Source organism: Procambarus clarkii, chromosome 3 (assembly GCF_040958095.1).
Source record: "Procambarus clarkii isolate CNS0578487 chromosome 3, FALCON_Pclarkii_2.0, whole genome shotgun sequence".
Classification (NCBI taxonomy): Eukaryota; Metazoa; Arthropoda; class Malacostraca; order Decapoda; family Cambaridae; genus Procambarus; species Procambarus clarkii.
This window is the reverse complement of record NC_091152.1, coordinates 4,658,612-4,671,305: the sequence shown is the minus strand read 5'-3', so window position 1 is coordinate 4,671,305 and position 12,694 is coordinate 4,658,612. Positions and strand designations below refer to the sequence as shown.

Sequence of the window (12,694 nt, the reverse complement as noted above, 5' to 3'; positions counted from 1 at the left end):
GTGACATTGTATGGGGGTCAGCCTCGTTACTTGTGTGAGGGGTCGCCACATTACTTCTTAGTGCTTTCCCGTTCCCATTCTGACACTCAAAAAAAAAAAAAAAAAAAAAAAAAAAAAAAAAAAAAAACTTTAATTCTATCTGTGGCTCTTTTGGGTACTCGGTTTCCACCTGTGTCCCCTAGTGCGTGTGCCCCTTGTGTTACATAGCCTGTCCTTCTCAACCCTGTCGATTCCCTTGGGTATCTTGTATGTGGTGATCAGGTCTCCCCTCACTTCCTCTTCCAGCGAAGTGTGGTTTCATTCCCGTAGTCTCTCCTCATGACTTCGGTAGTGTACTTTTTCTTTCTGAAGGGGTTCTGTTCCCTTCTCTGTTGACTGGGCGCTGGGGGAGCAGCTTGCTCTGTTGCCTCTCGCTTGGTCCCGCTGTTGGTGGGCGCTTTGGGTTGTCTTCCGGCCTCTGCTGGCGTCGGAGGACGGCTTCTCCCCCTTGGGGGGGGGGTTCAGAGCTGGCGGGGTGGGCTTCTTCCCTGCGCTTCGTCATTTCCTTTTCGTGGGTGCGTGGGGCGTGGTCGTTCCGCCCCATCCTTCTGGGCTTCCCGTCTGCTCTTTGCAGTCATGAGCTTTTCCCATCTGCTCTTTGCAGTCATGAGCTTTTCCAGTCTGCAGTTCTTCTGGACTACTTCTGTCTGCGCCCTGGATCCTCTGCCCTGCTCGGAGGACTGTTGTCTCCTGTTCGAATTCTGTTAGGGCCGGGTGCATGGATGGTGGACCTGGACCTCCAGGTCACTTCTTGGCACGTTCCTCTCCAGTTTTTCTGGGGCTAGCACGGTTGGTAATTACCTATGTGTACTTACCTAAGTGTAGTTACAGGATGAGAGCTACTCTCGTGGTGTCCCGTCTTCCCAGCACTCTTTGTCATATAATGCTTTGATTATGATTGTCATATTGTCATATAATGATTGTCATATGTCATAATATGTCTTAATATGATTGTCATACAATGCTTTGGTGGTGGGGCTTCAGGTTTGCTGTTTTTATTGCATTCCCTATTTTGTGAAGGGCACTTTGTATACTCTTTGCATCTTTACCGGATCTTAGTGCCCTGTCTGCGTCTGAGATTCGGTGTCTGGCCTACCTCGACGACTGGCTGGAGTGGGCTCCCAGTCAGTCCGCTTGTCTGCTCGCCAGGGGATGGTTCTTTCCAGATCGCTGGGTTTGGTTTCCTGGTGATCTGGAGGTTTTACCTTCTGTTTCCGTCCCGGGTTCGGACCTGGGCCTTGTTTCAGGCTCTTGGGCCCCTCATTGTCTTCCCTCCAGAAGTGTTACTGTGGCTGTGGTCCCGCCTTTGGCTGTTCAGGAGGGGGTCCCGGGTTGCTCAGCGGTTGCTTGGGCGGTTGTGCGGGAGTTTGCACTTCGGCGTGCTTGTCTGCCCGCGGAGTCGGGTTTGGCTCCGGCGTCGGTTGGTTCCTACGGAGACTCCACTTCCGCCTCTTGCATTCCTTGGGTTCCTCTGGGGATCTGGTGTTGGTGCTGCGTCACCAGCTTCCTCTTTGGGGTTTTCGGGGTTCCGTGCCTTGGCAGCTCCCCGAGCCTTCGCTCGATGTGTTCACGGACGGGTCGTCTCTCGGCTGGGGCTTTGTGACCAGTGCTCACCAGGTCGGCCATGGTTGTTGGAGTCTGTCTGTCCGTCGTGCTCACAGCCCGGTTCAGGTGTTCATGGCTGTCTGGTTTGCGCTTCGGAGGGTTTGGGTCACTAGGTACTCTACCATTCGGCTCTGTTTGGACTGTTCTCTGGTGGTTCTTGCCGGAACCACAGGGGGTTTGGTTAACCATGTGGTTCGTGTCCGGGGTGTGTCCTGCGTCCTGGTGGACAGCTGTCTCGGTTCATGCCTCTTCGTGGGTTGGCCAGTCGTCGCCGATTCGTTTTGTTGGCTCTGTTGGGCTTATGGACTCCTGGCCATGGACGTCTTCGGGTCGGTGTGGTCTAGGCGTCGCCCGTTTTGTGGCGCCCTTCCCACCTGCGAGGACTTCACGGTGGAGGCTTTCGGCAGGCCTGGTCGAGGTGGGGGGTACCTGTACCTCTTCTCCCGGTCCAGCTGTTGCTTCGGGTTCTGGCTCGGTTGCAGCCCATTCCCACGAGGACAGTCCTTATGGTTCCACGGAGGCCGGCCCGGCCTTCTTTTCAGACGCTGCTTGATAGGTGTCCGTACCCGGGGCGTTTTTCCTGAGGCTTCGCCTCTTTCAGCAGGCCGAATCGGTCCTGTCCGTGACTGGTTCGGCCTTCTCTTTGGCTCTTCGCGTCTGGTATTTTGACGCAGGTATCGCCATCTCTATGGTGTTCAGGTGGCTTTGTTGACGGTGTCCCACCTGCGAGCTTCGTCTTGGAGACTGTATGACGTTTATTACGTTTTCTCGCGTTTTGTTTCCCCTCCGGCCTGCTCATGAGTCGCCTGAGCCATCCTGGTCCTTGTTCAGGGTGCCTTCTTCTCTTCCCCTCAGTTTGTGGTAGCCCCTTCGGTTTCAGTTTCCTCCTCTTTGGTACTGGTGGTAGCTTTATTGGTGTGCAGCCTTTCTCTGTCCTGGCGACGGTCGAGACGGCTGCTTTCCAGAGGGGTTCTTGGGGTATTGGTACTTGTTTGGTTTGGCCGGGGGGTGCGTCCTGTGTTGTCCAGTTGTGCTTTTTGCTGTTGCCGGCGTACCGTGCCTGGGGATGCGCTGTGGTTGATCCGGTTCCTTCGTTCCCTGTTTTCAGGGCTCGGGTCTCCCGGGTCGTCCGCAGTGTTTTCCTTCTTCCTGCGGTCTGTCTTTGCGCCCGTGCTGTTCAGACGTTTGCAGCAATTGCTGCTGTGTTGGTGACGTCTCTGGCTCATTTCGGACGCAGGGAATTGTGGGTCGCACAGGTTTTTGGCCGCCCATCCATATGTGCGTCTGTTCTTGGGCGTTCTTGTTGCCTTGGGTCGCAGGTTTGCGACCGGTTGTCTTGGCTTTGCGTTGCAGAGTTTGTGGCGGCCGCCTCCCGGGTTAGCCCTTTCTTTTCCTTCTCTTTGGGTATGAAGCTCCAGGGAGCCGTAGGGGCTCCCCACAGAAAACCAGTGTTGAATGTAATGAAACACCATTTTCTGGGTGAGCCCCGGAGGCTCCCTGGAAACCCTCCCTCCCACCGGTCGGCGGTTTTTTCGCGTTGGTTGAAGCTTAGCTTCCGAACTGGAGCTTGGCAGCCGGCGCGGTAGGTCCGGGGCTCCCCCCTCCCCCTCCCGGGGTGGGGAGGGCTGCGCGGACGATCGGCGCGGCAGTAAAGTGTGATGTTTGCTTGTTTCCTTGGGATTGTAGGGAGTTTTCTACCTCTCTGTTCGGTTTTTGTTGTAGTTTCTTACCATGTGGGGTTTGTTTTGTTACGCCTACCTTTCAGGGTGCCTAACCCCGGTCGATGGCAGATAAGGAAAACCCCAACCATATGGGGTTTTCCAGGGCCATTGCTCCCTGAAACCTCTCTGAAGGGGCCAGGTTCTGGCGCTGGTCCCTGGTAGGTCTGAACTCCTTAGCTAATGTCCCGGTCTAACATAACATACATTAGCCCGATAAGCTCCAGGGAGCCTCCGGGGCTCACCCAGAAAATGGCGTTTCATTACATTCAACGCTGGTTTTTTGGGGACTGGTTTTAAAATGTGCGCCGATGTCTTCCCATTTTCTTTGTTGAGCCTCTTGGCCCTCAGGTGGCTTGGCACACGCCATGGGCCCATTGTTTTCGCTCCACTGTTGTGACCAATGTCGCCTCCCCTTGCATCTCAAACGTGTGAACATTTTGGCTATTTTCCGTGGCTATATTTCTTACTGCGGCTTTAGAAACTATCTACTTTTACTCCACGTTGGATAGTGATCATGAACAAGGCCCTTCCAGGAAGAAAATTGCGAAAGAAAGGCTTGAAAAGGGAGGGAATTGGGAGTGTAGCTGGAAGGCGTCTGAGCGCTCACTCGCGGCTAACGCGTGGCCCGTCTTCAACTCTTCGGCGGTTGGAGCGTGACCAGGTTTTATATTTTATATGCTAATGTTCCTCTAGAGAATTCTATTGCGAACCCATTGAGACCAAAATGAAAGACCTAGGACAAAAATTGAGGTGACCAGAGTGAAAATAGTGAAAACATTTTATCGCGTTTGCGCGCTCCTGGGTAACTCGTTCGCACTTTCTCTGTTTGCTGTGGTAATTAGCCGGGCTTTTGGAGTTTATATGCATTTAGTGCTGCAGAGAATTCTATTGCGAACACAATGATACCAAATTTAATCTCGTAGGACGAGAATTAAGGTGACAAAGTTGAAGAGAGTATACACTTTTCAGAATTTACGTGCGCTCCCGTGACACCCTGGGTCCCATATCGCACAGTTGAGGGGTAGCGCGCGGGGTGAGCGAAAGTGTTAATCTGTGTAAACACTCTATGCAAATTAAGGGACCTAGTCTATGGAACTCACTCCCTAGTGAATTGAAAAACTGAAACTTTTGCCTTATTTAAAAGCAAAACCAAAAAGTACCTAATTTCATCTTCTTAGTTTCCTACACTGAGCTTTAAATTTGCTCTGTACCTAGTGTTATCCAATCTCCTAATTTTTATGTAGTATCAAACAACCTTATCTTTGTGTTCATTGCTGCCTTCTTTTATGTACTAGCCATATGCTGTATTGTGACTACCAATTTTTGTCAACTACCATTCAAGCTGTCATTGCAATCAATCTTAGCTACCTATGTGCTTTAATATACTGTACCTACAATTTTCTCTCATCTTCTTTTTTTCATTCCATGTAACTGTTATCATTTTTTTTTGTCTATAAATTTTTGCAAGTATTTACCTACTTAAAATTTTCTTAGATTAAGGACCTGCCCGAAACGCTGCGCGTACTAGTGGCTTTACAAGACTGTAATTACCATATTATGTATCCTCACATTCCCAATGTACCTTCTTGTATATGCATAAATAAATAAATATACATTGGCTTCTCTGTGTGTGGTAGGTCATGTCCCATTGTTCTCGCTTGCTGCCTGTCTTCTTCGTTCCTCATCTTCTACACTCTTGTCCCTAGCTACTGGTGCTTGGGCTGTTTTTCTGGTCTTTTCCTTACATTTTTCTGTTGTTCTCCTCTCCTACACATTGTCGTGTGTTTTAGTATGTGCTGCTTGGCTCTACTAATGCTAGGTTGGACTTTGTCCATGCTCAGTTCCCTGCTTTTACACTGCCCCTGTGTTCGGTTCTGGTCCCGAGTTTTCTTCTTCTCCGTGTTTGGCACTTCCAGCTTATGGGTTGCCCTGTATGCAAGGGAATGTAGCTTCTGTTCTTCCTCCTGCCCCTGCAGCTTCTTTTCGTTGGCCGGGAAATGCTAGGCTTCGGGTCCTGGCTCCGGCCTTTTTCTTTGTTTCTTTTTGGGTGGTGCATTTTTGTTTTTGTGCTGTTCATGTCCTGGTTTGTTTTCTTCATACCTTCTTCGGTATTGCATGCTTCGTTCTGCCCTGTTGGGGCTGCATTCTCCGCTCCTGTGGGCTGCTGTGTCCCTGCTTTTCGCTTCGCGTTTCGGTTCGCGGTGCTTGCTTCCTTGGCCTCGGCCTGGGCCCGGGCCCTGACTCTTCGTTTTTCATCGCAATTTTGTCCTTGCTGTTTGCGGCTTCTGCGTTTTGCCTTTTTTCTGGTCCTTCAGGAGTCTCGGGGGGGAGCGATTCTGTTCACCCGGATTGGTTCTTTCCTGGTTTGCCGGGTTTCCTGGCTTGTCCTGCCAGTTGGCATTTTCACGATCTCGCGGTGTCACTTCTCACGAGTGTTGTCAGAACCACAGTGTTTCCGATCTCTTGGGAAGTTTTCTGTATGGCAAACGTTCCATCTGGTTCCTTGCCGGCTTGGGTTTCCTGCTCTGCTTGCTCGGTGTTCGCATCTGAGGTTATCCTGCGGCTCCACCTCTTTCTATGCTCAATCGGTCCATGGTGGGGCTGGTTCGGTTCTACCTTGAGTCGCTCACCATCTGTTGGTGATCAGGTGACTTCGTTGATGGTGTCCCACCTGCGTGCTTCGTCTCGGTGGCGGTGTGGGTATTTGCGACGGTCCTTTCTTCTCCTTTTTCCTTTTTATCCCTTAGTGTGTTTGCTGCGTTTTGTTGGAGTGGTCTTGCCCTTCTCTTGTGGGGGTTCAGGGCCATCATCTTACCACATACTGTCGCCTTGTCTTGTGTGGCACTGGCAGAGCTGCTCCAGGTTGCTTCAGATTTGATGTTCCCTCTGCACCAATTCACAAGCTGTCTCTGGCGTAATTCACCTCCAGCCTGCTCTTGCGCTGCTTGTGCCGTCATGGTTCTTGGATTGGGTGCTCTCTTCTTTTCTTCTCGGTTTGTTGTGGCCCCTTCGGTTCTGGATTGTTTTCGGAGGCTCTTTTTCGTGTTGGCATTGGCCTCGGGGGGTCGGGTCGGGGTGCTTCATGCTTTCCTCCGGCGCCGGGGTTTGGCTCTTTTGGTTCTCCTGATAGATTTGTTCACTTGCAGACATCTCCTTCTTTTCTGTCAATGACTGATGCGGCTGCTTTCTGGAGGGGTCCTTGGGTTGTTGATGCTTGGTTGGTCTGGCCGCGGGTGCATCATGTGTTGTTCGGTTGTGGCGTTTCGCCGTCCTTTGTGTGCCATGGCTGCTGTAACCTGGGTCACACTTTGGGTTGTTCCTGTCAATTTCCTTCTTCCCTGTTCCAGGGTACGGTTCTCTCGGGTCGTTCGTGGGATGGTTAGGTCCTGCCAGCCTGCTGTCTATCCCCGTGCCCACGTTGTTCGTAGGTTGGCTATGCGTGCCTTCGTTGATGTTCCTGGGCTTTGTCGGGCCTGTATGGCCTTAGGTTGGCAGTTGCAATCTTTTGTCTCTACTTCACGCTTGGGAGTTAGCGACTTCCGCCACCTGGGTTAGATCCCTCTTGTTTTTGTCTTTGGGTAGGTAGCTCCGGGGAACCAATGGGGCTTTCCCCAGAAAACCAGAGTTGAATTTTTTTTTTTTTTTTTTTTGAGATATATACAAGAGTTGTTACATTCTTGTACAGCCACTAGTACGCGTAGCGTTTCGGGCAGGTCCCTGGAATACGATCCCCTGCCGCGAAGAATCGTTTTTTCATCCAAGTACTCATTTTACTGTTGTGTTAAACAGAGGCTACAGTTAAGGAATTGCGCCCAGTAAATCCTCCCCGGCCAGGATACGAACCCATGACATAGCGCTCGCGGAACGCGATGCCAGGCGAGTGTCTTACCACTGCACCACGGAGACTGTAGATGAATGTTATGAAATGCCATTTTCTAGGTGAGACCCGGAGGCTTCCCGGCAACCCTCCCTCCAGTCGGTGGTTTTTCACGTGTTTTTGATATCCAGCCTCAGAACTGGGGTGTGGATGGCCATCGCGGGATTCTGGGGCTCCCCCTTCCCCCTCCCGGAGAGGGAAGAGCTGCGCAGATGGCGGCGCGACGACGTGACGTCATATTCGGTTGCTCGTTTCTGTTTGGGGAGTTCTATCCACTTGTTCGGGTTTTTGTAGCAATTTTCACCAGAATAGGGGTTTGTTTTGGGACGCCTACCTTTCTGGGTGCCTAAACCTGGTCGATGGCAGACATAGAATGCTTCCAACCACACGGGGTTTTTATAGGCCATTGCTCCTCGCACCTCTCTGAGGGGGTCAGATTCTGGCTTGTGGTGCCCGGTAGGCCCACAGAACTCCATACACATGACTGATGCCAAAGTCTGATATTAGCATATCAGCCTGGATAGCTCTGGGGAGCCTCCAGGTCTCACCTAGAAAATGGCGTTTCATTACATTCAACTCTGGTATTTTGCATTTAGAATTGTATATGAATTACTTTGGTTCTTGCTAATGGTAATCAGTTACTTGTACAGTACTACATCCAGTAAATTTCTCTCAAAATATTGCAAAAACAACGTTTGTATTATTACATTTAATATTTTAGGTAATTTTTTTGATCATGTAGTTACTGTCAGAGGACTAGAAAGACATTGACGAGTTTTTTTTTTTGTACGGCAGAAGCGAGCATCTGTGCAACAAATGTCAGTCCAACCACCTCAACCTGCAAAAGGAGTGAGCGGTGTAAAACTGGGAATGTTTTATAAAAGTTTCCCCACGGGAAGCCTCGAGAAGGAAATAATTGATTCAACCGTCCCTATTATTGGTGAGTGTTTTGTGTCATTCTCTTTACTTTTAAACCTAAGCCAGTCAGTAGGGTTAGCAGGAACGTCATAATGGGAGTCATTTGTGGTTGTTTGTGAACCTCACTAGACCTGGGTGGGAATCCTTAAGAGTGAGATTATTGGTCACTGTTCCTTCATTGTATAATGCCTGTTTGTGCCTTCACCCACCACTTCAGTTTCCTCTCATCGTCATCACTGTTCTTGTCTGATCGGAGACATTCCATTGTTCATCCTCTTAGGATCTCTGTTTCACCTGACTGGTTCTCTTGAGAGTTGGGTGAATATTTGTTAATATAATTAGGCTAGTAATTTGGGCCAGTGACTTGTTGGTACTCACTGCTGGGTACTTACCCAGCAGTAAGTACCCTGGGTATTGACCTTGGCTAAGCAGTGCCTGGACCAGAGATGTCACCCAGTGACCTGATCCAAGAACCTTAGCCAATGACCTGGATCAATGATCTGGGAGAGTATTCTCGGCCAGTGACCTGGTCCAATAACCTTGGCGAGTAACCTCAACCAGTGACCTGACTACCTACCTGTTGAAGATTCCTGAAATCAGTGTCTCTGCAGCCTGGTCTCTGACCAGGCCTACATGTTTCTGGTCTGATCCACCACGCTGTTTGATGCAGCTGCTCGCAGCCTTACCTTACCTTGAGGTTACCTTGAAGTGCTTCCGGGGCTTAGCGTCCCCGCGGCCTGGTCGTCGACCAGGCCTCCTGGTTGCTGGACTGATCAACCAGGCTGTTGGACGTGGCTGCTTGCAGCCTGACGTATGAGTCACAGCCTGGTTGATCAGGTATCCTTTGGAGGTGCTTATCCAGTTCTCTCTTGAACACTGTGAGGGGATTGCCAGTTATGCCCCTTATGTGTAGTGGAAGCATGTTGAACAGTCTCGGGCCTCTGATGTTGATAGAGTTCTCTCTCAGAGTACCTGTTGCAGAGTTACCTGTAAGCCTTGTGAAAGTCACAGCCTGGTTGATCAGATATCCTTTGAAGGTGTTTGTCGAGTTATCTTTTTGAACACAGAGATTGGCCAGTTAGGCTCTGTATGAGTAGGGGAAGAGTGTTGAAAAGTCTTGGCCCTTTGATGTTGATGCTTATTGCACTTCTGTTCTTCAGTAGGGGTGTTTTGCACATCCTGTCATGACTTCTGGTCTTATGTGGAGAAAGGGCGGCGGGCCGCGCGTGGGAAGGGTGGTTGCCTGCATGTTTGACACCTTTGCTCTAGTGTAAAGAACACATTTTGGTGTTGCAGGTGTGAGCTTCATTTTCAAGGAGATTTACTACAACCAGATGACTTTCTCGTGCCAACTTTGCCAGATGAGTCGCATCAACCAGGAGAATATGCTCACCCACCTCAAGTCATACGAGCACACCAACAGATATGTGGTAAGATGCTTTGCCTTTAGTACACATGGCAGAAGTCAAATAGTTATGATCTTAAGCACATTATGCTACACTGTACCTATGCCTGGGTATCTGGAGCCTCATATACCGGACTGGCAGTCGATGGAACTGTAGGTCGGTATTGGGTTTGTTTTGGCATCAGGGAGGGCCCCTCACATGGCAAGCAGGCTGCCCACCTCTATTGTCTCCCCCCACACCCTCACTGTTGCTCTCCCCCCCCCCACACCCTCACTGTTGCTCTCCCCCCCCACACCCTCACTGTTGCTCTCCCCCCCCCACACCCTCACTGTTGCTCTCCCCCCCACACCCTCACTGTTGCTCTCCCCCCACACCCTCACTGTTGCTCTCCCCCCACACCCTCACTGTTGCTCTCCCCCCACACCCTCACTGTTGCTCTCCCCCCCACACCCTCACTGTTGCTCTCCCCCCCCACACCCTCACTGTTGCTCTCCCCCCCCACACCCTCACTGTTGCTCTCCCCCCCCACACCCTCACTGTTGCTCTCCCCCCCCCACACCCTCACTGTTGCTCTCCCCCCCCACACCCTCACTGTTGCTCTCCCCCCCCCACACCCTCACTGTTGCTCTCCCCCCCACACCCTCACTGTTGCTCTCCCCCCCCCACACCCCTCACTGTTGCTCTCCCCCCCACACCCTCACTGTTGCTCTCCCCCCCCACACCCTCACTGTTGCTCTCCCCCCCACACCCTCACTGTTGCTCTCCCCCCCACACCCTCACTGTTGCTCTCCCCCCCCACACCCTCACTGTTGCTCTCCCCCCCACACCCTCACTGTTGCTCTCCCCCCCCACACCCTCACTGTTGCTCTCCCCCCCCCACACCCTCACTGTTGCTCTCCCCCCCCACACCCTCACTGTTGCTCTCCCCCCCCCCACACCCTCACTGTTGCTCTCCCCCCCCCACACCCCTCACTGTTGCTCTCCCCCCCCACACCCTCACTGTTGCTCTCCCCCCCCCACACCCTCACTGTTGCTCTCCCCCCCCCACACCCTCACTGTTGCTCTCCCCCCCCCACACCCTCACTGTTGCTCTCCCCCCCCACACCCTCACTGTTGCTCTCCCCCCCACACCCTCACTGTTGCTCTCCCCCCACACCCTCACTGTTGCTCTCCCCCCACACCCTCACTGTTGCTCTCCCCCCCCACACCCCTCACTGTTGCTCTCCCCCCCCCACACCCCTCACTGTTGCTCTCCCCCCCCCTCACACCCTCACTGTTGCTCTCCCCCCCTCACACCCTCACTGTTGCTCTCCCCCCACACACCCTCACTGTTGCTCTCCCCCCCCACCCTCACTGTTGCTCTCCCCCCCACACCCTCACTGTTGCTCTCCCCCCCCTCACACCCTCACTGTTGCTCTCCCCCCCCTCACACCCTCACTGTTGCTCTCCCCCCCCTCACACCCTCACTGTTGCTCTCCCCCCACACCCTCACTGTTGCTCTCCCCCTCACACCCTCACTGTTGCTCTCCCCCCCCTCACACCCTCACTGTTGCTCTCCCCCCCACACCCTCACTGTTGCTCTCCCCCCCACACCCTCACTGTTGCTCTCCCCCCCACACCCTCACTGTTGCTCTCCCCATCCACACCCTCACTGTTGCTCTCCCCCCCCACACCCTCACTGTTGCTCTCCCCCCCCACACCCTCACTGTTGCTCTCCCCCCCACACCCTCACTGTTGCTCTCCCCCCCCACACCCTCACTGTTGCTCTCCCCCCCCACACCCTCACTGTTGCTCTCCCCCCCCACACCCTCACTGTTGCTCTCCCCCCCACACCCTCACTGTTGCTCTCCCCCCCACACCCTCACTGTTGCTCTCCCCCCCACACCCTCACTGTTGCTCTCCCCCCCCACACCCTCACTGTTGCTCTCCCCCCCACACCCTCACTGTTGCTCTCCCCCCCACACCCTCACTGTTGCTCTCCCCCCCCACACCCTCACTGTTGCTCTCCCCCCCACACCCTCACTGTTGCTCTCCCCCCCACACCCTCACTGTTGCTCTCCCCCCCCACACCCTCACTGTTGCTCTCCCCCCCACACCCTCACTGTTGCTCTCCCCCCCCACACCCTCACTGTTGCTCTCCCCCCCACACCCTCACTGTTGCTCTCCCCCCCACACCCTCACTGTTGCTCTCCCCCCCCACACCCTCACTGTTGCTCTCCCCCCACACCCTCACTGTTGCTCTCCCCCCCCACACCCTCACTGTTGCTCTCCCCCCCCACACCCTCACTGTTGCTCTCCCCCCCCACCCTCACTGTTGCTCTCCCCCCCCCACCCTCACTGTTGCTCTCCCCCCCCCACACCCTCACTGTTGCTCTCCCCCCCACACCCTCACTGTTGCTCTCCCCCCCCCACACCCTCACTGTTGCTCTCCCCCCCCCACACCCTCACTGTTGCTCTCCCCCCCCCCACCCTCACTGTTGCTCTCCCCCCCACACCCTCACTGTTGCTCTCCCCATCCACACCCTCACTGTTGCTCTCCCCCCCCACACCCTCACTGTTGCTCTCCCCCCCCCACCCTCACTGTTGCTTTCCCCCCCCACCCTCACTGTTGCTCTCCCCATCCACACCCTCACTGTTGCTCTCCCCATCCACACCCTTACTGTTGCTCTCCCCATCCACACCCTCACTGTTGCTCTCCCCCCACACCCTCACTGTTGCTCTCCTCCCCCCACCCTCACTGTTGCTCTCCCCCCCACACCCTCACTGTTGCTCTCCCCCCCACACCCTCACTGTTGCTCTCCCCCCCCACACCCTCACTGTTGCTCTCCCCATCCACACCCTCACTGTTGCTCTCCCCCCCACACCCACACTGTTGCTCTCCCCCCCCACCCTCACTGTTGCTCTCCCCCCCCACCCTCACTGTTGCTCTCCCCCCCACACCCTCACTGTTGCTCTCCCCATCCACACCCTCACTGTTGCTCTCCCCCCCCACACCCACACTGTTGCTCTCCCCCCCCACCCTCACTGTTGCTCTCCCCCCCCCACCCTCACTGTTGCTCTCCCCCCCACACCCTCACTGTTGCTCTCCCCCCCACCCTCACTGTTGCTCTCCCCCACACCCTCACTGT

At 53.9% G+C, this 12,694-nt stretch overlaps 1 protein-coding gene across 5 annotated transcripts in view; it reads left to right on the top strand.

Annotated features, from left to right (window-relative positions):
* LOC138367385 (uncharacterized) overlaps nt 1-12,694 on the top strand; it is a 232,858-nt gene that overhangs the window by 126,776 nt on the left and 93,388 nt on the right. For all 5 annotated transcript variants that reach the window (XR_011229356.1, XM_069328980.1, XM_069328984.1 and 2 more), the window contains 2 exons: nt 8,038-8,182; nt 9,457-9,590. Coding sequence is in view for 4 of the 5 variants with exons in the window: in XM_069328980.1 (XP_069185081.1) it covers nt 8,038-8,182; nt 9,457-9,590 (279 nt within the window). In the remaining variant the exon portion in view is untranslated. The remainder of the gene's footprint in view (nt 1-8,037; nt 8,183-9,456; nt 9,591-12,694) is intronic.